This window comes from Astatotilapia calliptera, chromosome 11, assembly GCF_964374335.1.
Source record: "Astatotilapia calliptera chromosome 11, fAstCal68.1, whole genome shotgun sequence".
In the NCBI taxonomy this organism is placed as follows: Eukaryota; Metazoa; Chordata; class Actinopteri; order Cichliformes; family Cichlidae; genus Astatotilapia; species Astatotilapia calliptera.
In genome coordinates this window covers 32,598,708-32,625,511 of record NC_137432.1, presented here as the reverse complement: position 1 = coordinate 32,625,511, position 26,804 = coordinate 32,598,708, and the positions used below count along the sequence as shown (strand labels likewise).

At 40.5% G+C, this 26,804-nt stretch overlaps 1 protein-coding gene across 10 annotated transcripts in view; it reads left to right on the top strand.

Moving 5' to 3' along the window:
* The first annotated feature begins 2,967 nt into the window (after positions 1-2,967).
* Positions 2,968-26,804, top strand: part of cspg5a (chondroitin sulfate proteoglycan 5a) — a 59,643-nt gene continuing 35,806 nt past the window's right edge. For all 10 annotated transcript variants that reach the window (XM_080308134.1, XM_026183823.2, XM_080308131.1 and 7 more), the window contains exons 1-2: positions 2,968-3,545; positions 24,785-25,769. In XM_080308134.1, coding sequence (XP_080164260.1) covers positions 3,449-3,545; positions 24,785-25,769 — 1,082 coding nt within the window. In that variant the 5' untranslated portion in view covers positions 2,968-3,448. The remainder of the gene's footprint in view (positions 3,546-24,784; positions 25,770-26,804) is intronic.

Below are 26,804 nucleotides of genomic sequence, written 5' to 3'. Positions count from 1 at the left end.
TGTGCTCCAGTTTCCTCAATAAGAAAAATTAAACAAATAAGGAAAATGAAGCAGTACTCATCAGAGCAGCATAACACCTAATCCTTTTTGTTTCATACTATTACTTACCTCTCTATTAATTAATTACTTGACCTACATCTGCCAAAATGTGAATCTCTTCATTGTTGGTAACTTAAGGTTACCTCTTCACAATGTGGAGAAAACAAAAATCTGTGAAATGTAACTCTTTAGTTTTTCTACTTTGAGATTTGGTCCTGATTAGGATTCATTCTAACTCTAATGCTACATATTCACCATAGGCCATATCTGATATGTTATCCTGCTAAACTATGGGCATGATACCCATGAAACACCAGCATGCTTAGACTGTTAGCGTGGAAATCTTGCTTTGCACACCTTAGTTCTCTTTTATTGCATCTTCCAAAATCATTAGTTTATAAAAATGATGAATTTTGGACCAATAATTCAGCCTGCCAACTGACAACATTAATGCAAACAGCTGAATGAGATGAAGAAAACACTGGTGAAAAGGCAAATAAACCAGTTTATTAGACTTGGGAGATATCTCGTTTTGGTGAAAGATTGTTCTGAAATGCACCAGAAATGAATTTTCATACCAGATAGGGCAACTTTTGTTATTTCTTCTCTGTCCAGCATTGCTGTCAGTGGCATCACACAGTGGAATAGATAAAGCAGTCGCCCAGAAAATCAGATGAAAGCTGAAATGAACAGAAAGGTCAGCAGTGTGGATGCATTATTGTTGTGGTCATGAGTACACTGAAGCTTCTGTGGGTCATTGCAGGAGGTGGAAGGAGAGAGGGAGATGAAGAGTATTTTGGTTGAGGATAGGTCTTTGTTACATGCTGGATCTGTAATATTTTATATTATTTAAATCAAAGCTGCCAAGTTGTCCTTGTGACCCACTTTTCACAATTCACTGCACACATTTTCTATTCTGCTAAACATTTAGTAAAAAATCCAAAATCTGCCATTGCTGCTGCTTTCAAATGCACAGATGCACATAAGCAGCCAAGTAGTGTTACAAGAACACACACATATATGTATAAATATAAATACACATGCACACCCAAGCACAAAACACCTCCTGTTGCCCAGCCTCGTTCTCTTCCTTTATGCTGTTTTTGTGTGGAAGAATGCCCACGACCCCCACCACGATCATTACCCCCAAGGCCCTTGGGCATTCATCACCATGTGCATCCCCCTCTTTTCACCGCAGACACCCCCATCCCTCCTCTAGGCCTACTCCCCCTCTTTTGTTTGAGTCTCTGTGTCACACCATCAAACAAAGCTAGTTGTTTTGACTGCACTACACTTTTTTTTTAACATGATCTCAAACTACCTCATTCTCTCTGAGACGCATATGCAGTGAACAAAGGAAAGTAAAGCTCCTTCGATAGTGACTGATCTCCTTCGTCGGAAAAAAAGTGGCCAGAGTGAAGAGTGCACTTCTATTGAGATCCAGCATGATCAGATGAATAGCAAATGATCGCAACCTGTGGGAAAGGGTTGGAAGGAGGGTGGAGGTGATGAAAAGTTTAGAAAAAGAAAAGTGGGAATGGAAGAGTGATGGATGAGGAAAACTTTGACTCTCGGGGAAGAAGTGAGAAGTCTTGGGATGCAGGTGGAAAATCGAAGAAAATGTTTATTGAAGGAAAAGGAGGCTTTGACTTAATCAGTGAAGAAGAGGAGGGAAACTTTCTTAAAGAATGAGAATAAAAGGTTTTAACAAGAATGGGAAAGGTTTTTGGAAAAATGAAGAATGAGATATATTCTGCAATAAATACATGAATTAATGTATGTATAATGAGTCAGAGGAAGAAGGACAAAAAACAAAGGCATTAAAAAGAGGGGGTGATGAAGAGAGGTGAATGAAACAGTATGGAAAGAATAAACCATCAACAATGGGAAGACAACATTCCATGTTGACCTTAAAAAAGAGTGAAATGAGGTGGAAAAGTTGGGAGAGGAAGAAAAGAGTCACCCAGAAAAGGATTCACTTGTTTTTAGAAAAAAGGGGAAAGGGCAAGTGCCTTAGGATGAGGAACTAGAGAAAAAAGAGTTCAAAATGAATGGAGAAAGGAGGAGGGAATGTGTTTTGAGAGAGGATGGATTTAGAAAGAATAGAGACAAAGACAAGAATTTTGAAGAAGAGGAAGCTGCCAGGATTAAACATATATATATATATATATATAAAAAGCTTGAGGAAAGTGTAGTCCATCAGATTTATGTGGTCTGTGGGAGATTCAGCAGTACTGGGAATGGTTGGCGTGCTAGTGGGAGATGCTTAGGCAACAAAAGACCAGCATCAGGTGTAGTAGGCCTCTTTGCTCAGTGAAGGAGACTGAATCAGTCCTCCAAGCTAAATGTGTGCAGTAAATGTACCATCAGTTAGTGAGTTACTACAGCTGATTAGCTGATAACTTGGGGATGGATGCTTCCCCTAGATGTCAAAGCACTTCTTTAGGAATCATAAACTAAACCTGTAGCTGCCTGGGCTGTGCGAACTTCAATTTATGTCAAGCACAGATTATTATCCATAGCGTTTTAACTGTTTTGAACTTTTACCATACATCTTGCTCTGTTCTGTTTGTGTTTTAAGATTTTTTTTTGACTTAGTGAGGAGGAAAATAATGCCAGAGAAAATTGTAAGGATGGCAGCAATAATGGGCAAAAGTAGAGGTTTAGGGTCTGGAAAGGGGGCGAAATGGAATATGAGGGAAGGAAGAATATTGTAGGAGATGTATACATGGGGGGAGACAAAATGTTTTATGGATAAGCAAGATGGATAAAAGGGCTTTGGCGATAGAAAAAGTCGGGGAAAGTTTTAGGAAACCGGAGGATGAGGGGAGTAGGAGTAGGGAGACTTCAAGGGGAAATGAACGAGGGAGGGAAGGGAGGAGGGATGAGGATGGGGGCGTAGGGAAGAAGAGGAGGGGGGCATCACCGGCCCTTTTTTTCTCCTCCCCAGATGATGAGAAGGCTGCCGAGCGCACTGCACACCGCCGTACGTTTGTTCCCTTCTCAGTCACAAAGTGCCCAAAGCACCAATCCGTTCCGAGCTAAACCGAGCCACGGCGTGCGTCTACTCCCCCAAAAGTAACCCCCGCCTCCACCACCACCACCACCACCAACACCCCACCACCGCCGTCTCCGACCGCCGCTTTTTGGCGATGGAGCCGTAACCAGCCTCACTGCGTTGAACAAGCGAGTGAAAGAACGGAGCAGATACGCGGAGACAGCTGAGACCAAGCGGCTATGGAGGAGAAGCGCGGGGAGGCTTGAGTCTAGACCGCACGCAAATCAGCAGCTCCACTTGTCCGGATTACTTTTTGCAACCTCCACCGAACTCTCTTGTTATTAAAATTATAACAAAAAGGATTCTCTCTTCTTTCGTCTGACCATCAAAGCCTATCACTCTACAGCAAGGATGCAGGAGAAGCAAGCGATCTTTTGCACGGGATGCTGGAGACTAACGCTGCTGTCGTGCGTCCTGGCTCTGCACTTGATCCCGTTGTCTGTCCGCGGTAAGAAACTGCCCTTCACTGTCCAGTTTAATCACCTCAAAATGTTTTATTCCTTGATTTTTCTTTTTTTTTTCTTTTCCTTTCTTCCTTTCTTTTTTTTTGTTAAATTTCTTGCTGCTGCAGCAAGTCAGGGTACCTTAACACACTCCCACAGGGCAGCCAGAAAGGAGGTCAGTGAGGCTCTGATTGTAGGTTAGGCAACACTTCACACTCAATAGACTACAGTTGGGTGCCATATTAATAACGTTTTATTGGTCATTTTCTAATCAATGCAATCTGAAATAAATCTGATTTCGGAGGATGCGTCGTCGAAAATGGGCTATATGTTAAATAAATATATACATTTTATTGACAGTAAAACAGCTGTCACCTGGACATCACGCTGTAGGGCTTCCTGTGCAATTTCGTGTGAATCTTTACATTTTAGGAGAGAAAATGTCCTGATTAGGTCACGGAAAGCTCACCATTGAACACAGGTCCCAGTGGGGATGTCATGGAGATGCTACGAGAAACAAAAATGGCATAAAGCAAAATCAGGTCAGGATAAACGCACGAGTCGGCAATTTAAGTCCTCGTGAATATATTATGGAAACACCAGAGGAGGCAACAACTGGGTCAATTTAAACCCATACGGACACGGCGCAAGAGGGGGTGTTAAGACATAAGTTAAAATATTACCGTGAGTCTGTGGAAGGGCTTATATGGGGATGTCATAGAAGTATACGACTATATGTTCTCAGTGTTCAGTGTTGCAAGCAATGTAAGTCATTATGCAGCAGGGGAGGGTTTAAAAACCGTTTAACTGGCTCCAGCATTAAAGACATGCCGATGCTCCGACACGGCGGCATTTTGGACGTCAGTCACCGACAAATCAACTCAGTAAATCATCACTTTGAGCACTGCGGGCACACATTAAGCAGCAGCAGGAACATTTTTGGGAGAATTTAGAGATTTGTGGCAGTGACAGCGTCCAGTCGATGCAGTAAACCGGTTCCCTGGAGGCGCACTGGCACTACAGCGACACAAAGGCGAGGATTAGGGCCGGGGGGGACCTGATGAATAATTCATGAAGGGATCTGAACGGACATTCTGATACACAGAGAGGAAGGGGAAAAAACATTAAAAAAGACAAGAAAGCTCTCTGCCTCTGCCTGTGTGTGTGTGTGTCTTTGTCTGAGATTCATTGCGCACGGCCGAGCTACATTGCTGTCAGATTAATAATGCAGGAGCGTGCACGAGATGGAATCAGTCTGGCGTTATAATCTAATATAATCTGGCTGATTCCTTTCATAACGCTCGCTGAAATTCATGGAGTGTGATTGTGAGGTTAAAGCCACATATTTTATTGTCCGCCTGTTTAATACTGAGCAAAATCCATAAATGTGTCTGGAAGCTTTCTACACATTCAGCAGCAGCCGAACAAAAATAATGACTTAACCCTCCGACCAAATTATGTCATTTCATTCAGCAGCCTTTGTTCCAGTTTCCCGCACTAATGTCATGGATGCAAGCAGGCCGTTTCTCCTGCTTTGTCACACTAAAGTGTGATGATGAAAACCAGTTTTTAAAGGATTTTAAAAGTTTTTCAAACCTTACCCATGCAATGTAATGCACATTGATGATAGAGCTTTAGATTCATTTAAATGAATATTTTTTTTAAATGTATTTATCCCAAGCAAAGTTATATGTGAGGATTAATAATGCTGCAAGGCTTTCTAGGACAACTGGAACCCCCCCCCCCCCCCCCCCCCCAAAAGTTAAAAACATTCAACTACATGCATCTCTAAAATTATTTGCTGGAACTATTTCTAATCTGGGCGCAGTAACTCAGTGGTGTCTTTGCTGTATGCACATTTGTCAGAATATTAAGAAGTTCCCTTAAAGGTGTGTATTGATATTGCATCACGACTCCAAACTTAAATCTTTTTGGCAATATTAATCAGTTATTGCAGTGGAATCATTAAAAAATCTCCTCACAGCTACACTATCATCTGTTTTAGAGTGTAGGGGCAGCACTGCTTTGAGCTAAACATGATGAACACATATATTCTTTCCCAAATTCACCATATTAGTTTAGCACCAGGTGCTAATGAGCTAATGATTCAACCTCTTAAGCCCTCAAATGTCAGTAAGAAAATATAATTCGTTCAGCAGCTGTTGTTCATCATCACCTTTGTGGGTCAAGCTAAGAATTTTAGGGTAATAAAATACAGTTTGATCACCTTAAACTCAACTTGAGTACCAATAACTCATTTAGGGTCTTTTGTCCACACTATAGCAGGCATTTGGTGTCAGCTCAACCTTAAGTGGATGGATAACAAAAACAGGTCAGCTGATGTGGTGCAGACAACATAAAACAACCTTGGGCTAACAATCCTTCCCCCTCCTCCTTCTCCATCCACACATACACGCACATCATCATCATCATCATCATCACATCTTCTCGCTTCACCGGTGAATAAGGAGGCGGCAGCTTGCCCCACATCTGTGACTGATGCTCAGACGACCAAGGCCAACTGTGCTGAGACGATGACAGCCGACCAGAAACCCGTCACTCATTTGCTGTCGTCTTTTTCTCCCGTGGCCATTTGCAATCCTCCTCCCTCTTGTGTGTTTAACACTTTTATGTCGCCGTCTCTCCCGTCGTCCCATCCCCTATGAGCATTTCAGGTGGTTGATATGTGATGGATGGCGTAACGGTGTCCAGCGCTTGTTTCTGTAATGAATCTCATGAATCTACGCAGCCTTTCCTCATCTTATGCTCTCCCTTCATCTCCCCCCTCCTCTCTCAGTGTCTCTTCTCTTCTGGCCTGCTGACACATATCTGCATGTTGACAGATTATCTTTGATGTGCACTGGGTTAATCTTCAAGCCAAATCCTCCCTCCATGACTCCACTAACCCAGTCCAGCCTCTTTATTTTAAAAAGCAAGCAACACAAAATTTACTCCGTCTATGCTCTGGTTATTGGTGAACAATGGCTTTGCACTCGCTCATCCTCCACCTTTTGGTCTCCATGGAAACCACACACATCCACTGAACAGTGTGTTCATATCACGGGCATAATGTGCGATCGCGCTTTGAATTCCATTAAGTTCAAAATGTTGGTTGGATTTTTGGCTAATGCTTACATTTCTTGCCAAGTCTGGTGGTTCTCCGCCTACTGACCATACATGCATGTGTGTGTCTGTGTCCACTGAGAGTGGACGTAGTCTTTTATTACCAGCTCTAATTTGTAGATGTTATCATTATTTGTACTGTCTATTCATTATTTCTGGATAATGATTTCATACTCGGCGCAGTGTTTGATTTCCAGTGGAGCCAATTTAGTATTGGCTCCAGAAACAATAGTGTCTAAACTCAGCACATAGAAGCAGTCTTCATCTCTTCATGCCACCTTGCAGCTCATATACAGTTAGCCTTGGTGCTTGTTACATGTTCAGAGTTTGCATATGCACTCCAGGTTTTATAAGAAAGTACAGAAAGTGATGTGATTTTATATATTGCATCATATCTTCTATCTGAGCTGGCATGAGTGTGTCGTGGACATGCAGAGCAGCCAGGATTGATGGCTGGCGTTTCCAAAACGCTGCAGTTGTGTATAAAGAGCAGAGTTCAGGAAGCAATTAGCCGCGACAAGCGGTCTTGTTAGTAAAGTGACAGAAAATGAAAAGACAGCAGTGATATCCATTTTGTCTTCCTTGAATCAGAACAAGGAATCTGTGATGCAACACTCTGAAGATTTTTTTTTTTTTTAAATGATTCATTTTCAACTTCTTCTCTCAGCTGATCGCTTTGTGAGGTAACCCCCAGCATATCATTTTCCTCTATTCTATATTTTATGCCCAATGCAGCCCTCCTCATTTATCCAGGCTTGGCACTGACTGAAGGAGTACCAGGGCTTGTGACTTCACTGTGACTGTGTTATTTCCTGTAATACACTTAGTAGCTTTATTTTGATGCTTTAGCAAAAGTGACACAAAAAGCTTTAACATATTAAAAACATGGATTGCATATTGCATTGGATGTGATGCATATCATTAACAATACTACTTGCCTTTTAATGCTCTGTATGAGACTCACATCAGTTCATATAAAGGTCACATCCCTCTGCACACACTCACAAACTGGGCTGCACCATAGACCTAGTTATCTGGTATTCCAGTTTTTAATCCAAACATAACTGATGCTTGTTTATCAGACCAGCTCTCTGTCATTTTTGATGTGCTGCTCCCTCTCTCCCCTACAAAAACCACATCTCCCTTTCCGCCAGTCACATTATATTAATTCCTCCATTGCTAACAGTTTTTGTGGGGCCTTCAAAGCCGCCTTAGATATTTGGACTGTACAGGCTCCCCTGCCCTATCCCAGCACTGAGGACCTTACTAATTTATTAAACACCACTTGCTCCTCAGTTATGGAGAATCATACTCCATATAAACCGAAGAATCCCAGGCCTAAACAGTCACCCTGGATCAGTGACGCCACTAGAGCTCTTAGCAGAAGATCAGAAAGAAAATGGAAACAGGACAAGATTTAAGTCTCATTTGAAATCTTAAAAAATAAACTTCATCAGCACTTCTAGGTCTATCATTTCTCTTCAAACAGGCAGTTGTTCAACCCCTGCTGAAGTGAAGAACAACCAGCTAGACCCCATCTTACCCAACAGCTACCAAGCTATGTCTTAACTTTTCTTCCTCTTCGAAGTCTTGGAAAAATAATTTTAAATCAGTTTCTTACATATTTGCAACATAACCAAATCTTTGAAAAGTTTCAGTTGGATTTCGGGGCCAATTATAACACAGAGTCAGCCCTGCTGAAAGTATTACACCGATCTGCTCCTGTCAGCTGATTTAAGGCTAGCTGATATCAAAGCAACATCCCCTGGTATTATGAAGCATACATATCCCAGTGACCGACAGTGATGATATTCCACAGATCTGAATTTCAGTGGCTGACATGAGGGCACAGATGGATATTTGATTAAAGTAGTATTCAGCACAAAGTGAATCTGCCCACAGTTTACGATATAAGTCAAGCAGGATGTTATGAAACTTTTATGTTAACTTTTGAAGTTGTGCACTTTTGCAGTATTTTAAAGGTACTGTTTGATACTTTTAGCATTTTTTCTTTCTTACTTACTGTTTGGTGGTGTGTGGAAATAATGCAAAGTTGCATCCCAAGTATAGGAAGCGTTATATGACTACAGTTATACATGTGATGACTTATGTACAAAGCATTATCATGTCATTGGCTATTATGTGTTTCATCCCAGATAAATCTGTTTGTTAGGAACCTATATGATCCTAATCTTACCTGAAATATCCTCACACCTGGATCTGCCCACAGATCACTGCTAGCATACGCAGGTGGCCACGGGCTTGACCCGACCAGCTGCTGTCCAGGCTTTATTGGCATTGCTGTGTGTGTGCAGACAGACTGTCCTCTACACAAAAGTGTGTGTGTGTGATTTGTCGAAAAGTAGCAATGCCCAGTGAAAAAGGACAAAAAGTCTAAAATGTGTGTTGTATGTTCCAGGCAAAGTGGTACCAGTTTGCTTATAGTTTCAGCGATACATCACGACACAAGCATAATTTGTTAAGTTAATAAAACTAAACGTCAGATTTTGCTTATTGAGGTCACAAGTGAATAATGTCCTTAAAAGCAGACACTGAGCCAAATGGAGCAGCAAGCTATGAAAATAGAACGCAAAGTATGTTGAGTTATTTTATGTGAACTTCCACTGAGTGTTTTCATTATGCATAGTAAAGAAATTATAAATTGATTCAGAAACTGTTGGGTATCTCTGGAAGGGCAGTCAGTCTCATATTTCTAAAGGTTCTTGTGTTTATTTGAGAAAAGTTGTGGCTTTTAAAAAATTGAACAACAGCAATACTGCAAGAAAAACTCTTTAACATGAAGATAAATGCAGAGTGCGATACCAGAACTCCTGCTGAATGTAATCACATTTATTCACTGATGGTAGTTTAAATGGTTTCGCTGGTTGGAGTGTGATTGAACGTGCAAATTTACTGCATCAGTTCCACACATTTGGTGCGATGACTTAATTTGTTCTTGTAGACAAAATCACCAAAGTGACAGCGGAGTTATTTTTGCCATACTTATTAAGACGCCCAGTCTCAGGGCTGTCGCATTTAAATAAACCACCCACCTCTGCACTTGGAACAGCTGCTCCTTAGTGTCGCTCATATTATTGTTTCAAACAAGAGCTCAGAAAGTGAGTCCACAAGTGCAGCAGAATTAACAGAGTCCACCTACACTCGCCGTTCCTTGTTCCACAACCTGTGAATTACAGCCCACATCTGACATTTCTTCTTCCAGGCTGGTGGTGTTCATTGACGTCTGTTTTTTGCAGTGTAATGTTTATTTGTATCAGGACAAGTACAGTATGTAATATAAATTAACGCAATAGTCACCTGCATTCATAGCTAAAACACTGCACTGTTTGAAGTACCCAACATAGGTTGGGTTTACAAAGAGGAACATGGGAAAAATATTCTTACATAGCCTTGAAGCTTTAAAAATTGCCACAGAATAATGAGAAGAATTAAACTGATATGCTGGAGTGAGAACGGTCTGCCTTTGATATGGTGAAACTGGTAATCTTGCAACAGATAAAAACTGCTAAAGCTCACCTGTGTCCCTCTATTTTCATTTTCTTCCCTTTTATGTCATCATCCTTGTGCCCAGGTGTTTTTGCTGCAGCTCTGACTCACAGGTGTGATTGTTGTCAGTAACCGTCCTTGGCATTGATCCTCTGCCGTTTTTTTCCTTTCCTTTTCTTTTTTGACTAAAGAGAGTCATGAAAATCCTTGACAAAGTTTCATGAGCAGTTTGACAGTCATTGGGTGCCTCTGTCCTTTCTCCCCCCTCAAAGACAATATGATACAGGATGTGTGCTTTTTTTTTCCTTTGCAGTGCTGAGTTGGCGCACTCAAACTCTGCATACCCTTGAACATTAATTTACATGTTTCTGTCTTTATGCAGGTAGTGTGTGTGTGAGGCAAAAGGTGAAAAATGTATGAAAGATGAATCAGATCTTTTTTCGCTTGTGTGTAGGCTTGCACCTGTCTCTTTGTGTTACCAGTACTACAGAGTAGCAGCATTCTACTGTCTATCTCTCTTAAAATGTGTTTGTTTTTAATGTGTTATGTAGGTGCTAGACTGCCTGTCTGAGAGCGTGTCCTTGGTGATGCGAGTCACTGAGTTCATGCTCGTGCACCAGCTCTCCTTAGCTGGCTGTGTGCATTCCCGCCTCTACTGCAGGTTGTCATATTAACATTCAGTCTGCCCATCACACACCACTGTGAGCGTATACACAGACGCACACACACCTGTCGTGGCTAACAACCAGGAAGGAAAGGACATAATTATGCAGCTGGGTTTATATAGTTTACATAGTGTTTTTTTTTTCCTATTGTGTGATGTTTGCTTCACAGTTTACGGTCAAATTTGCATGACAGTAAACTCTAGTATCACACAAGGCAGGCAGGCAATTAGTCTTTATCACCAATCAAGCACATTAAGTGATTGGACATTAAATAAATTGTTTAATCAGAGTTAGTCTTAATAAAACTGATTTCAGGCTTTGGGAAATTGTCATGGTAACATGACAAAAACATTTTAAATCCAGTATTTCTGACACTAATGAGCACAGGGTCTGCAGCATCAGAGTCTTATATTACAATGTCCAGATAGATATAGGTCCTGCTAACAGTAAATGCTGATCTGTGTACATCTGACTGATTCATTCATGCATGCAGCAGCATTGTGGTTCATGCAAAATAAACAGGTTTGCCTTTTGTAATAACTATGAGGGGAGTAGGCTGGGGTGGATGGATGGGTCAAAACATCAGTTTTTTCATGTTTATTCATCGTCTTCTGCAAGCTGGTGAACCCAGACCCAATTTAACTCCTAAAGTTATATATTTAAATATTTCCCAAGCTTTCCAAAACAGACTATCTAGCATTTGCATGGAGTTCTTGCTGTGATTGGCTACGTGTTTGGACCATTGAAAGATGTTTATTGTTATCCCATTAATTAAAAAAAACAAAAGTCATACCATTTATGTCCACTGTGAACGACCATCTTTGAACAGAGGCGGTGGCTTACGACACCTACTGTCTGCCATCTATAACCCAGTTTTGAGATCCCTGCCCAGACACCTTAACGCCCACTCACATCCTGGGCCTGTTGACCTTAGGAATTCACATGATAGGGTAGGGCCAGGTTTCACAATGAGTTGACCCGAAACCTTGGCTGAATGCGAGCTACACCCGTTTTCACACCTTGGCTCATGTGATTAGGTAGAGGATCAGTATGGGGTCCTTGACCCTCTTGGGGGGACACTCCTACAGGGCTCAAGTCTGGAACCCTCCACTGTTTGACCTTAGAACTGAAGAAGCTTCTCAGATGAGACGTGAAACGTCTTCAAGCAACTTAAGGAAGTCCAGACGCTTTTCTTTCCAACCTCCTTAGACTACGATGACCTGAGTGACTGAGAACCTTCACAGACGTCATACCTTTGATGACTTTCCATCAAGACACATTTTATTTACACATAAACAAACTTAACCAGATCATTGTCATTTAAACAAAACACTAAAAAAAACACTTCAGTTTTTGAAATATATGTAAGGAGTTTGAAAGGTAGAGACAAAGGACATAAGATAAGAAAATTCCTGTTTGTGTCATTCTAATGGCAGCTACAAGCTGAGTAAGTTGACTTTGAGTTAGTAAATGTCAAAACAGTTTGAATCATTTTTTTGCCTCTTTTGTCAGTACCAATGATTTTGTGTGATCTTTGCTTAATTCACACAATGCTATATGTTGAACACAATGCTATTTGACCTGAAATTTCTACAAGCGTTGAAATAAATTGTCCTTGTAGAGGAGCGTTCTGATCATTCTCTCTCTCCCTTTTAAACTATGAGATACAAAACTTAATACTTGACCCCAATTTATAAGAAACTTGTTGGGTGTGGATGAGTGAGACAGTTGGAGTGTGCTGGTTGTAGTGGGAGTTAAGGTTGATCTGGCTGCAGTCTTTATAATGACATTTTTTGTAGTCTCCATGGGAAGCAGAGGGCAAGTTGCTTCAAGTGTTTGACCATTTTTCAATACTAGTGACAGAAACAAGGTCCACATGCAACATCCAGCTACTCCTTGTACAATGGTAACAAATTACTAGCAGACTGAAATCATCCACTCATTGCTCAAGGCACCTAAATGCAACTGCCTAAAATGATGCAGCAGATATCCTTGTTGTACGAAATTCCCGCTCACCATTCATAAATGAATACCAAAAAATTTGGCATTCAAATTTCAGATGAGGGTGTTGAGTGTGCTGTTGCGCTCTCATAAACCCATATTTGTTGCAGCAGAGGAGGAAAACAAACTGTGTAACTTTAGATGCGTATATGGACTTGTACCAAATCTGTCACTGAAATGAAAAGAGGTGGAGGAAAAGCTCATGTGTGAGCAAATGTGCACAAAACTTTGAGATCAACCTTCACAGACAAATGTTGTATTATTTAGTGTGCATGTGTGTGTGTTTGTCCATGAGTGTGTTAGTGTATGTTTTATGTGTATGTATGTCGTTCTTGTTGGGTTCAGAGCACTACATCAACCCTAGAGAGGCTGAGAGTGTATCCATGGCAACACATCCTTCCTCCATCCCACCACCTGTAGAATCAGAAATGAAAGGATTTATACGACGGAAGGGAAAAAAGGCAGCGTCAGACTGGAAAAGAGAAATCAGTGTGAATCAGAGAAAATTAAGAGACGGTGATAGAGAGGAAGAATTGCACAAATGAAAGGAAAAGTGAAGGAGGAAGGGATGACATGATGAGTAATATTTATGATGTAAGATGTGGGGAGGTTAGGAGCATGTAAGGAGATGGCAGGTCAGAGAGAATAGGAAAGGAAATGGATGAGTGAAAAATAAGAGAGAGTGAGGAAAAACAGTTGCAGAGTGCAGAACGCTGCTTTATGTCGATATTAATGAGCAGCACGAGTAAAGATAAAGAGGCCTTGTGTCCCATTCGTTAGAACGAGTGTGGGAATGGGATAAGAGATGAGGAATGTGTCTGTGGCTCTCATGTGGTTCAGGTATTTGAAGCTGGGATCAATGAGAATGAGTTAAAGAGGCTCTCAGTCACTCTGTTTCATCACCATTCACTGGGCTTCACTGGTCTCTTCTGTGGTCACTTCTGTGCCAGCGCCTTCACAGAATCATCTCATTCCTGTGAATAACATCCAGTCACTACTAGAAAAACACCAAAGTCCTGTTTTTTGCCTTTAACAACTTGGGAAAACCATTTTGGGGATAGATTCGGGTTTTATCATGACTACATGATCAAATTGGAGTTAGATTGCTGTGTTTTTAATGAATCTTTATTTAAGGCAAAGATACTATTTGTAGTGGGTTTTTTTTTTAATCCATAATGACTAATCCAATAAACTATGAAAAATGAATGGCAAATATTCCACCTAGATAAGGGTGTATTCAAAGTGAAAGCATTTTTTGTCAAGAAAGCAAAAAATGTGAACTGTCCTAGTAAAACTAGAAACTCATGTCAGTTGTTGTGTTATTTTTCAGTCTATTGGTTTTCAAATGCTTTTGGTATGTCAAACCCCTCACAAAATATTATATGTAGAGGGGAAAAAATTCCCTTTTAACAGCAACATGCCTGTTATGTTACGCTACTTTGCAATCTTTGTTTCTGTAGATGTTTGTGTTGTTCACCTTTGGATTAGATTTTGGCTAAAATATTTACAGATAAATGTGAGAAGTTTCAATCAAAATAACAAAATTGTGTGATTTAGTAGGTTACAGGATTTTTTTTTTAATGCAATGAGTTCTATTTGCGAAAGTCAAGTAAAGGGCCATAAACAGACAAAAGATGATCCAAGGGACTGCTTGAAGATCCAGTAAAAATTAAATAGATATTCACTTTTTAGTCACTCAACTATTAGTCACTCATAGCTACGTAACAGAGTCCAAGACTGAGAATATGGAGTACTAATACCATTTGAGAAACAGTTCTCTTCCCACTAGCACCATGTAATTATTCACCTTTAGTTCGTTTTAAAGAGATGCTGATTTTTTCAGGATTTCCCTTTTTCAATACAATTTGCATTATTTAGTTCACACAAATACTACTTTGTGCGCTTTTTGCAAGGATCCTCCCCTCGTAGATATTTTTTATCTGCCCACCACATCCAACCCAACTCCACAGCACTTTATGACTGATGAATAAACTTACACTGCCTCCAATTTTCCTTTTCTTTTTTCTTGGCAGAGCAAGTGATTACAGATAATCTGTTACATGCTTTCAAATTTTAAGCTAATACTGTAATGTAGACACACCAAAACAGCATCATGGGCAGTTTAGCACCACAGTGCTTAAACGGACGCTTACAAGCCTTTCTATGTCATCTGTCCACTGTCCAACCTTTCACCTTCAAAGTCCACTCTGGGTCACCAAAGTGACTGGCGGGCCCTAACTGTCACTATCAATCAACTTCTTCTTTACAGTCTGTCAAGGCCAGTCGGAGTCCCCTAGGTCTGTGGGTGGTTTAGTGGCTTCCTCTCTCCAAACTGATCTGGGTTAAACAAAGGGCGAAGCCTGAGGGTCGGCAGCTCGCCAGAACAGGCTAACAGCACTTGGCCTTGAGGCGCCATCACCCCCTAACAATCAGTCTGATGCGCACGCACACACACACTAAAGCCGAACTCTCTCTTCTCATTATGACCATCCACACCCTTCACTGGGGGAGCTGGAAGCCACCCCAATTACCAGTGGGCTGTGCTGGCAGAGAGACAGCACAGACACATACACACTCAAAATCACAACCATAAACAGATTCACAGACATGCGGCGTGAGGCGTCATCTTGCGTAATGCTGTTTAATTGTCTCATTTGAAGTGGGAGGGAAACAAACAAAGGCTCTTTTATTTCGGTGGTTTCTCATTTGAGCCTCAACTGGTGTGTCTCAGACCCTGACAGAGTCCAAAATCCTGTACTGACGCTCTCTGACTGAACCTTGCAGCTTAGGTTAACCAGTTTTGTGGCATTACTTGGGTATAAGGCCGTTCGGTTAAGTTCTTCTTTTTAATGCAAACCCTACTGTATTATAGAGTAAACTATTTTGAGCAGGGGCAAAAGGTTGGACTTTTGAAAACTAATTTCCAAAACAGTCTCTGCTAAAATGCAAAAAAAAAAATAAATATCCCCATGTTATCAACTCATGAACTCACGAATCTCACTTTTGATTTAAAAATAAGATGAGACAACTTTCAGCTTAATACCAAAGTTCAAATGTCAACCAAATTTTAGAGGTGTGATTCACTGAGAAAATGATACTGTAAAACAGGCCTTTTGTCCATTTTAGTATCTGCTCTAAACCTTTGACGATCTCTATGATGTACCCTGCTCGGCTGATTTGTGGGTGAATTTATTTCTTCTGTGTACTTTGAGAACTTTCCATTTATTCTTGGTGTGAAAGCTGAGGTTGAACATTTCTTAATCCTAGAAAGTGCAGGGTGCAAAGCCACACCATCAAAAGGTCCAAGCAACAAATGGTGAGTTTTGAATGTGCAATAAAAGAACTGAAGATGTCACTAGTGACATGATTAAAAGCAATAGAACATCTACTGAACTGACTGTGTGATGAAACTGTTAGTGGCTGCTTTGATGTGTTATGGAAATTCTATGTTTAGTTTTTAGTTTTGTTGGAGGTTGTGCTTCTATCATCGGCGAATCATAATGAGATCTGAGTTTTTAATGACACATACACAGACTGGGTTATCGCAGCCCACAGGTAAACAGCTCTGTAACAGCATTTACATAAACGTTGGTCCTTTTGTTCTTAAGTTTCCTCTTATGTTCTGAAGGCATGAACATAAACAATGAAACGCTTATGTATGAGTCTTAGACAAGGCAATAAGTCATAGCCTGATTATACCATTTATTAATTTAGTTGTGGATATCGTGCACATTAAAAATGCTAAAGTACTTCAGGTGACTTATACCACCACTGAATAGCAAATATTTATTCTGTATAAATTGTGAATTTTCTACATTACCTGCAGCTCATTAGAACAACTGTGGGATAAACATGCCGTGTACCGATGTGATGCAGAACTTACTTTCTCGGGCTGTCACAGACGCAGCTCCTTAACCAGCTGTCTGTCAAACGGTTCCTCCTCGTTAATCCAATTAAGCTAATGAGCCATTGAAAGGAAGACAATTGCACTTAACTGGAGCCCAGTCCACAGATGCACAGTGAGGCACATTGACACCACTGTGGTCTCAAACAGCAGACCGCATGAGTTCTGTCTGCAGAAGTTATTGTGCATAAACAAGTTTGAGTGTGCTAACTTGTAGATGAGCCTTCTGTGCTCAGCGTCTAGCAGTTGGAATGTGGGCTCAAAGTTATCTTTCATGTGTAGAGGAACAGGTCTTCAAGTAGTTTTAAAGCAACTACAGTTTTAAAGCAACAGCTCTACTCTTCTTTGGAGTGTTTTTTCATTGGTGATACAGTATAAGAAACTTTGTGGCTGTGCCTTACTCATTTTTTAATTACTGTAGGCGGGTTGCACAACATTGCATATGTAAAGATGTAAGAAAAAAAATGCTTATTCTGAATAATGCAGAGTCAGTCAGTAAAGTGCATCAGCTGTCAGTAAAGCGAGTGCACATCCACATTGATTTCAAGCTTTAGAGATGCAAACTGCTGGTGAAAAGTTCACTGTGCAGAGTAGAGAACAGGCTTTAAGTTAGAGGTTTGGCTCTTGTAGAGTCGCTTAGTGGATATCGGCATACTGGCTACATGAGATCTGTGTAAAGTTACCCCAAAAGATTGTGAGGAGAGCTGATTACAAATCTACTTTGTGCAAAGAACTGAGAATATAAGAAAAACTGTCATATAACAAAATGTTAACTAACCAAACTCATTTCTTTCTTTGAATCCTACAAATCAGACTTATACTGTGTTTCATTGTGCTTATAACAGTGACGGAAAAAGATCTATTCTATTCTATTCCACTAAAAACTGTCAAATGACAAGCTCCAAAATTTTTGAGACTGGCACGACGCCAGCCTCAGCTTCGGTAATTTTTGTGCTCCACCCATCCTCCATTTTTATTCAGAATGACGCTTTTCTGGCTTATAAACAGCTGCCAAGAATGAAGCAATGTTAAGATCCAGTTTCCGTAATGTCCTGTCATTACTCATATCTCACAACAGAATTATGTCAGTGCTGTTTTACATCCCGTATGGTAACAAAGTGACAAGTCATTAGAGATGTTTGTCCTAAAGGCTCGGTCATGCCTGTCACGACTCCTTGCAATTACTGTCGGTGAAAGCCTACGACAAATCACCCTGCTAATTCAACATGTTTGTGGAGACCTGTGTACCTATGATACTGCAAAGCACTGATAGTACAGTTGACTACAGCTGAATATTAAATGTGGAACTAGAAACTAAAGTGTACATATTCTTCCAAAACACGTCACAGACTCTGGATCTGATCTGATCATAGTAGTTCAACCTCTTGGAGACTTAATGCAATTTTGTGTAAGTTGAATGGTACCAATTGCAAATGCTGTCAAGCATGCACACACCAGTGGTCTTTAAGCACTGCCTGTTGAACCAGAAGCATACTGTAATATTATCCAGCAGAAACAGTGTTAGATTTAAGGTGACTGACAGCTGACAGTACAGAGTGGATAGGAGATCTTTGCAGTGTACTTTTTTCACTTTGGCTACTGACAGACATAGTGAGAGTAAAACTCCAAGAGTATTTCATAGACCATGAAAGTATCCTCCTCTCTCTCTCTCTTTGTCACTCTTACTTTGGCTTTTTCACCATCTCACTCCATCCCTCACACTGTCACCCCCTCCCTTAGTTTTTCTTTGAGCTCCCCCCCCCCCCCCTCCCTCTGTCACTGTGTTACTTCTCTTCCCTTGTCATCATCTCTCACCATCACCCTGCTGTCATTATCTACGGTTGTGCTGTAGCCATTACTGTCTGCTTCTCAGCCTGTACGGTTTGTATTCATCAGGTTTGTTGCAGCAGCTAAAGGAGGAGTATGTTATGTCGAATACTGTCTGTCTGTCTCAGATATTGTGCACAAGCTGTCATGCGGTGAGTCTATTCCCATCAGGTGTGTGTAGACAAAGAGCACGAGATATGGGAAGCAAACGAAAGGCAGTGTGTTTATGCACGCATCTTAAATCCTAATTTTCTAGTGAGCATCAAATATTAGGCATGTAAAATGTTTTTGTGTAGTTACTGTGAAGCCCATTTCTTTAATGTGTGTGAGGGAGCAATAGAGAGATTGTGGTTTTGGCATATTATCCCCTGGCTGCTCAGTTGATGTGTTAAACAGCAGTACATTGAGGGACTGCTGGAGGGATTAGCCCCAGAATGACCGCAGCTTCAAAGATGCAGCTCAATGTTGCAGCGCCAGAAAAGAATCTTTGAATAAACTGAAGGCTTCCACCTGTCAAATACCTTGCAGCTGATGTGACAGCCTACTGCCTAATGATGACAGGACCGCTTGGAAGGAGCCTTACGCACGTGCGCTTATTTGGATTAGTTTGTTTTAGTGCAGTGTATTGCGTCTTTGAACATACTGTGTGATCTTGTTTACTATACAGTGAATATAATTGTGAGTCTGAGGGAGTATCTGCAGGTTTTCACGATCCCAGAAGCATGATAAGACCGCACACTGAACTTACATACAACAGGCCCCAATCTCATGATATTGCAGCTTTAAACTTGAAGTGACATAGTCAGGTGAATTATGGTCCTATACTTATGTGTGCTGATGTGATATTTTTAATTATAAATCATAAATTTGCCAGTCTATCTCTACAGTTTTCATATTTTATTAATTTTTTTATTTATTTATCATATTCAAGGCTCATTATTTGTAATTTTGTGGTAATTTTTCAATAATTAAACATGTCATTTGGGCAGTTACAATTTTCAGATATTTTAATCTTTTTCTCTACCAAAATATTCAGTAGCCAGATGTTTCTTTTTTTTCTGCACTTGTGAAGTGACGCCACTATTAGATTGCAGCTTCTGACTATCTAAGGGCGTGTGTTTGTTTTGGTCAGACATCTCGTCATAGTCATAAAATTTTGGTGGCAATGAGATTTAACGAACTTCTCGCTGTGTAAGTGGAGATAACACCGAGTGTTCAGGAAAACGTTTAGAGATTAAAATGCCCACAGCCTCACCATCTGAGATTAACAGCAGTCAGCAAAGATCCTCGCAGATATCCTCACATATGCTTTTTGGAGGAGGCTGTTAGCCAAAGCTCCTTACAGGACCAACAGTGCATTTATTCACTGTGTGGGGATCATTGGTGACTCAACTTTGGTGACTTGAATTAGTGCATGCCCAAAACAGGTTACATAAATGTGATGTCAGTCCTTTTTATGAGTGCAGATAATAAATGGTGAATATTGCAGTCAGACTCAATATTAATATTAAACTCCAGGCTGATACGATCTTTTCTTATAAAGCAGATATGATCTCTCTTCAGATAAATATGTCATGCAGAAGACCTTTTTAATATCTTGTGCTTATTAAAAACTCATTGTGCATAATGTTTTCTTTTCTATTGGAGCTGACTAGGCCTTGGTCTCTGATACAGTAGTCAGTTAATTAGGAAATCTTATCGTCTTAACATGGAAAAATATTTTTGACTGGAACCATTACTATTGCATTTGAGCAGAAAGTTGGATCTAGGAAAATGTAATAAACTAGAGTACTAAATCAAACCATCGCCGTAACAAATTTAGTCTGAGTCACAGCCTGATATGACTTGTGTCTCTGCCAAAAGAGACTGAAGAGCCATTTTATTTATTTATCATTATTCATTTATCTTTTTTTCCTCCGAATAAAACTACTACCTGCCTAAAAGAAACAGTTTTCCAATGTAAATTTCTATTAAAACACTTCATTATCAATTAGTGGCTTATAGCAAAACTAGCAGGAGATATAGTAGCAGAGACGTTAGTGAAAAAAATTCCACTATTTACCAACTGACGGCTGAACGTGTCAGTCGGTAAGAGTCATGTCGAGAACATTACTTCTATGTTTGAGATCAGTTGGGAGGTTCTCTGTGATTGGTTTACTGGAAAGAACTGGCACATACTCATTCTGAAAATGAAGTGCAATGTTTCATTATGATTTACGGTATAAATGGCATGTTGCACTACAAATTTAGGTTACAGTTTTCTTACAGCTGTCGAGACATTGTCTTGTCTGAGTCTCCCCAAGATCATCACCTCCCCCCTGCAGGGCACCCCCAAATCCCTTCCATTCTCTAGTCCTGTAATCCCTAATCCCAGCTCCTCACCATTCAGAGACATTAGTGAATTATTCTTTTAATCCAAAGAGGGAGCGGCAGCAAAGCAGCTTTCTGCATGACTCAACAAGCCACCCTCGGATGAAGTAATCGACCAAAGGATAAGGATACAGCCAATCATGCCTCGTTTTGATTTGTTTTACTAGCCAGCCTCCTTGAGCCCACTCTGTTCGTTCTGTAATGACAAATAAGCTCCGCGTGTGAAGTCACTGTGTGGATCACTGGTTTGTGAAACTTAAATTCTCTGGAAAGCGCAAACAGGACCAGCTGAATCATTATTGAATATGTATGTAGTTAATTAACAACAGATGTTGCATTTCCTTCAGTTTTTCTTGTTACGTTGCCAATATTTGTGTTCCCATGATCTGATTTTAAGCCTCTTCCTGGTGATAGGCAGAGTACATTGGTGTTAGATACCCATAAATAAGCATTCACTTTGTGCTGCTTTGCTTACAGGGCCAGGTCACATACAAAAAGATGGTGATGTTTTCGGTGATCTGTTCCCAACCCCTGTTTCAGTCCCTTGATGGTTTAATATTTCATAGTAATAGTTCTGATGTCACGGCTTATTTGGGATCAGCATTTTTCTTCTATTTCTGGATGCACACAATTTTTTATTAGCTAAGGCTGTTTCACAAGCCAGGTCATAAAGGGGAGCTTTATTTAAGGCAAAGTTACTGCATGAGGCGAAAAAGATAGTTTCCACCTTTTGGATGTTGATTTGGCTTTTTTATCAGCACAGTTCATCTCATCAAGGTTATTTAACTACCTTAAAAGCTTTCTGATTGTCAGATGTAAAAATCTCTAAGGTAGAGATGGCACGATACCACTTTTTTATGTCCGATACCGATACCGATATCATAAATTTGGATATCTGCCGATACCGATATGAATCCGATATAGTGTTTTTTAATCAATAAAACTGTTTTTTTAATATCTTGCTGCATTTTGTATAAGTTCATACTCAAGTTTAAATAATCAACAACACTAAAGCTATTCTGTTATACCTGTATGTAAAAAATACACTGCACCCAAAATATTTCATAGTTCAGCTAAAATGATCAATCTAATAAACTTAAACCTACACCATCCTTCCTATTCTGGTATTTTAAAGAGTATTTAACAGAAATATTAAGCAACCTAACTAATAGGGTTTCAAACTCCCAGCAAAAAAAAAAAAAATAGGGAACCACCCCCCACCCTCCACCTCATGATGCTTAATCAACGTAATCAACTTTAATTTGATGCAGTGTGGAAAAAAAAATACAGAGAAATAAATTATTTTTCAAGAATAATTAAATAGATTCAACATCTTTCTTCAACAGAATTGCAGACTGCACAGATGGTATCTTCCCAAAGGAAAAAGTACTATAGCTTACTAGGGTTTATTAGACTTAACAGTTACTATATACAGTAATGGACTTCTATATATTTTACATCAGATTAAAACTTTGGGTGTAAGATTCAGATAATTATTTATTAAAAGCTAGACATTTTAAATGAGAATAAGAAAGAAAAGTATGTCTTTGTGCCCCCCTTTTCCCTGTTCATACCCTATCGGCCCCCCTGGCTAAACTTTGCTAGATCCGCCCCTGCACAGTTACCAGTTGTCAGCTGCATAGAAAAGGATCCTGGTGTAGAAAGTAATATTAAATACATTCTAACAATAGCTTATCAAGGTTAAACGTGCTGCTGCTGTTCAGCCGCTGGTTTCCTCTTTCTGGTGCAAAGTGGGCCAAAAACAAAGAAGAGAGATGGACTTGCGACAGAAAAGCCGATCAGCTGATCATTGATCAGTTTCATGATTGAAGTAGCAACAGGAGAGGGAAGGAGAGAGAAGAGGCGCTCCATAAATCGGTTGTTAAGCTTAACGCTGGAATGCTTTACAAACATTCAGAGATGAACTTACACACTTGCTTTACTTCTCTCTGGGATAACTTCCTCGGAGATGAAATGCCGGTTTGGTAGGGAGGCTACAAATACACACAGCCGCTCTATCACGTGAGCACACTGCTCTGACGTGCTATGGTTATGAGCCGAGTTACGCCATGTTGCAAGTTTTGTGAGGTGCTTTTTTGATATTTAATGGATCGGATTACATTTTTTATTTCTCTCCAATATCCGATCCAGTAATTTACGTCAGTATCGGACCGATAGCGATATGTAATATCGGATTGGTCCATCTCTACTCTAAGCAGGTATGCTGCATATAACGTATAACATGGTGGTCATTAAACCCATTGTTGCATTGGAATTTAGAGGAACTACACTGGTAATAGGAGTTTGTTTTAACCTGTCTTAGAGCACAGCTTTCTCTGATGTTGGTACACAGTGGTCCAGATGATAACAAAAGAAATTTGAAAACTGCAGTTTTGGCTTTAAATTAATAATCTGTGGTAACTGCAGCCGGATTAACCTGTTGGGGGTCCATGAGCACAAATTTCCTGTTGGGCCTCTTTTGTTATAATTTAATTAAGGACAACTTAGTGTAGGAATACATGTAGAGCACAGAGCCTTATAATGAGCTAATAAAAATGGGGTTATTTGCTGAAGTTGTGACAAAGTGGTTCAAATATTTGTGAATTAAATCATCCAAAAATCAAAACATGCTCAGAGGGTTTGGGGCTTTCGGGATCCTCGGGGAATTGAGGTTATCATCACCTTTTAGTCAGCAGTACAAACATATCCAAAAAAGGAATATTAACATAGTTTGATCATTGTTTTTTTTTAAAGTGTATTTTATGGAATTTCTCAGTCACTGTTAATAATGCAGTCACTCAGCGTCAGAATCATACAGTTTAGGTCCTACAAGTCAAAGCAGCTATGTTTCATAGAAATAGGTTAATTGGAGGGTTAAAAGGTTTTTAATGATGCAAATTTGTCTCTTTTCGGGAGCTAAATTGTTTTCACCTCATTAAACTCTATGTTTTCATTCAAGCGGTACTGAAGCATGACTCTGCTCACAGTTTCAAAAAGAAATTCATGCATAATGGTAAACCCCAGTGTTTACAATTATATCACCTTCATGGCTTGAATATTCATAATGCAGAGTGATATTTATGTAAGGCGGTGTTTCCCATGGGCCACTTTTCAAATGCTAACAGAGTCGATTGACAGCTTTGGCTGCAGTTCACATAGAGGCCGCTGTAGATGTAGTAATGAGTGAATAAGAGTTAAAGGGGGCTAAATGGCTAAATTGCTTACACCTGCTTTTGACAGAAGAACTGTATTTTATTTTCGTTTTTGCAGTGTTGATCATATGATTAAACTGAAATGAAATAATACAGATGTCCATTTGTTTTTTCTTGCAGTGAAGCGGATTTTGCTGAGAGAAAAGGTTGCACTCTGCTAATGTGGAATTATGACTTATTAACTTGAAGGCACCTTTTTTTCAAATGATGACTTCAAGAGATGCTATTGGTAGTTAAATCACACCAGAAACTTAGGCTGTGCAAGAGAAGCAGCTAAGGTGGTCAAAAATGACGTCTGTCAGATGGCTTCTGATCAAGTATTGTGTGAAATTAAAATGCAAAATATCAAAAAGTAGCTTGTAGTGCTGTTACCAAATGTTACTTAGTAAAAACTTTTTACTACATTTTAAACCCACATAAAAAATTAACAAACTCAACCACATTCCTTGTCTCTGAACTGAAAACTAAAAATATTAGAATTTTCTTTTTTTAGATCATCTATTTTACACTTTTGGGCCTCTTCACTCTGGATGATTTTGCAAGTGGCGTCTTCCAGAGAGTTCAGAAAGTGGGAATTCTTTGCTATTCCAAAATTCCCTTCTGTTTACTTTACACCTCTTTCCGTGTCTTTGCAGGAAACGCTGTTGGGATCAATGTCACTGAGCCGGATAGTGCGTCCAATGTCACCTCCCTGCTTAATGAAGAGGAAGGGCCAATCAAAGTCAACAAAATGTTTGCTGTGGTAACTGGAATAAATAGCCCAGCCACCCCTGAGCCAGTCAGCACCGTGACCCCAAGGGCTGGCCGTATCCCCCGTGGCGGCGAGGAGGAGGAGCAGAGTAGTGGCATGTTTGGTGAAACGGTGGTTTCCACAGTAGAAGATGCCAGTGTGGCTACTCCACCACAGCTCAGCCCCGACTCAGCTGAGACGGAGCATCTGTTGCCTAGCAACCCACGCAAACAGGGAGTTGACGAGGGCAAGGAGGAGGATGATGATGAAGAGGAGCGTCAGCCACACACTGACCCACCTTGGATCCATGCCAAGGACACAGCTGTGTTCGACCTGGACCACCTTTTCACCACAACCGCTGCCCCACCCCCAGCCGCCACTAACCCCTCTAACCCTGATGTCCTCCACGTGGACTTCTTTGACCCCTCTTCTCGTGGGCGCAACCTAGACCTCGCCCCCGCCTCACCTTCATCACTGGCCCATGAGCTGCAAGGTGGCGACACAACCTCCTGGGCAATGCCAGATACTTACGACTATCTTACACCCTATGACGACGGTGTATCCCCCACTGCTGATGAGTACACCTACAGCACCACAACTGATGCTTATGACACCGATGAAGATCTCCGACTTGCTGCTGGGTCTCCTGCTCGTTCCAAGCCACAGCTTCCCGGGTCTGGCTCATTCTTCCCTGGGGGGTCATTTCCTGGTGCAAGAGCTCCAGTACCAAAAGACCCTGTGGTAGCCCCTCCAGCGGCCTTACCAAATGGATGCCGTGTGGGCTACCAGATGATAAACGGAAGTTGCCGCTCGCAGTGTGACATGCTGCCCAACTATTGCTTCAATGGAGGACAGTGTTACCAGCTGGATGGCGTGGAGGTTTTCTGCAGGTATGACACATGACGATCACTCAGTCACACCAGCCTATACAAACACTATATGAAACAAGACCAAACCACTCAGCAGGTTCTGTTAGTGTGCTTTAACCTGCCTCAAAAATATCACCCACTTAATACAAATGTAGCTGTGTGAGGCTTAAACGGGTTAACTTATTTGCGACTGTGTTAAAAAATAAACAAATAAATGTGTTATCTGATAGGCTGAATGGAGCTCCAGCAAACTTCTGATTTAGTTTTCTGCTTTTTGGTTAGAAACATGTGGAAAAGCTCAGAAACAAAATAAAAGACAATGCATTTTAAGAGCATTTTATGAGGGAATGGCCCCCCATTTGCCAGAGCTGGACTTTGCACAGACTCTAATAAACAGGATTTTATGAACACACATGCATAAAGTTGAAGGCAAAGTTTTGTAAACACATACAAAGACTCTCTCAGATGTATATAACAAACTGTAAATTAGATGCTATCTTAAATTTAGGATCTCATATTTAGGACCAGTTCTGTGTCATTACATTACGACTAGCTTCTCGGGCATCAGCTACACGCTGCATTAATAACTTTCCTCGGGACTCAGTCCAATGGGGTTGCTGTGGAGGCGAATCTAGGTGGAGGTCAAAAGTCAAACGGATTAAGTGCATCATTTATGAAAATTTAATGTAAGCCACTGAGCATTTTCAGGTCAATGTGAGCACTGAACGTCAACTATCAGAGAGCATCTGTGGATCAAAACATTGCCTTGTAGTCCTGTCCACATTCAGATGAGGGCAAAATCATTTCACATTTAAAATGACTGAGTTCTGAATAGTAAGATTCATTCCAGCCCCGGCTTTGTGCGCCAAACTAAGGGTTTGCTTTTCAGAAAACAAAACTGACTTTTGAAAAACACAGACAGCTGTTCACAGCCCTCACTCCAGCTCTGAAAAGCTTTCTAGGATCCTCAAAGAGTCTCAATTAACATGTTGATTAGAACAAAAACACAAGGTAAGGCTTTGGTGTTTGTGCTGTTACACACAGCTCTGGAGACTG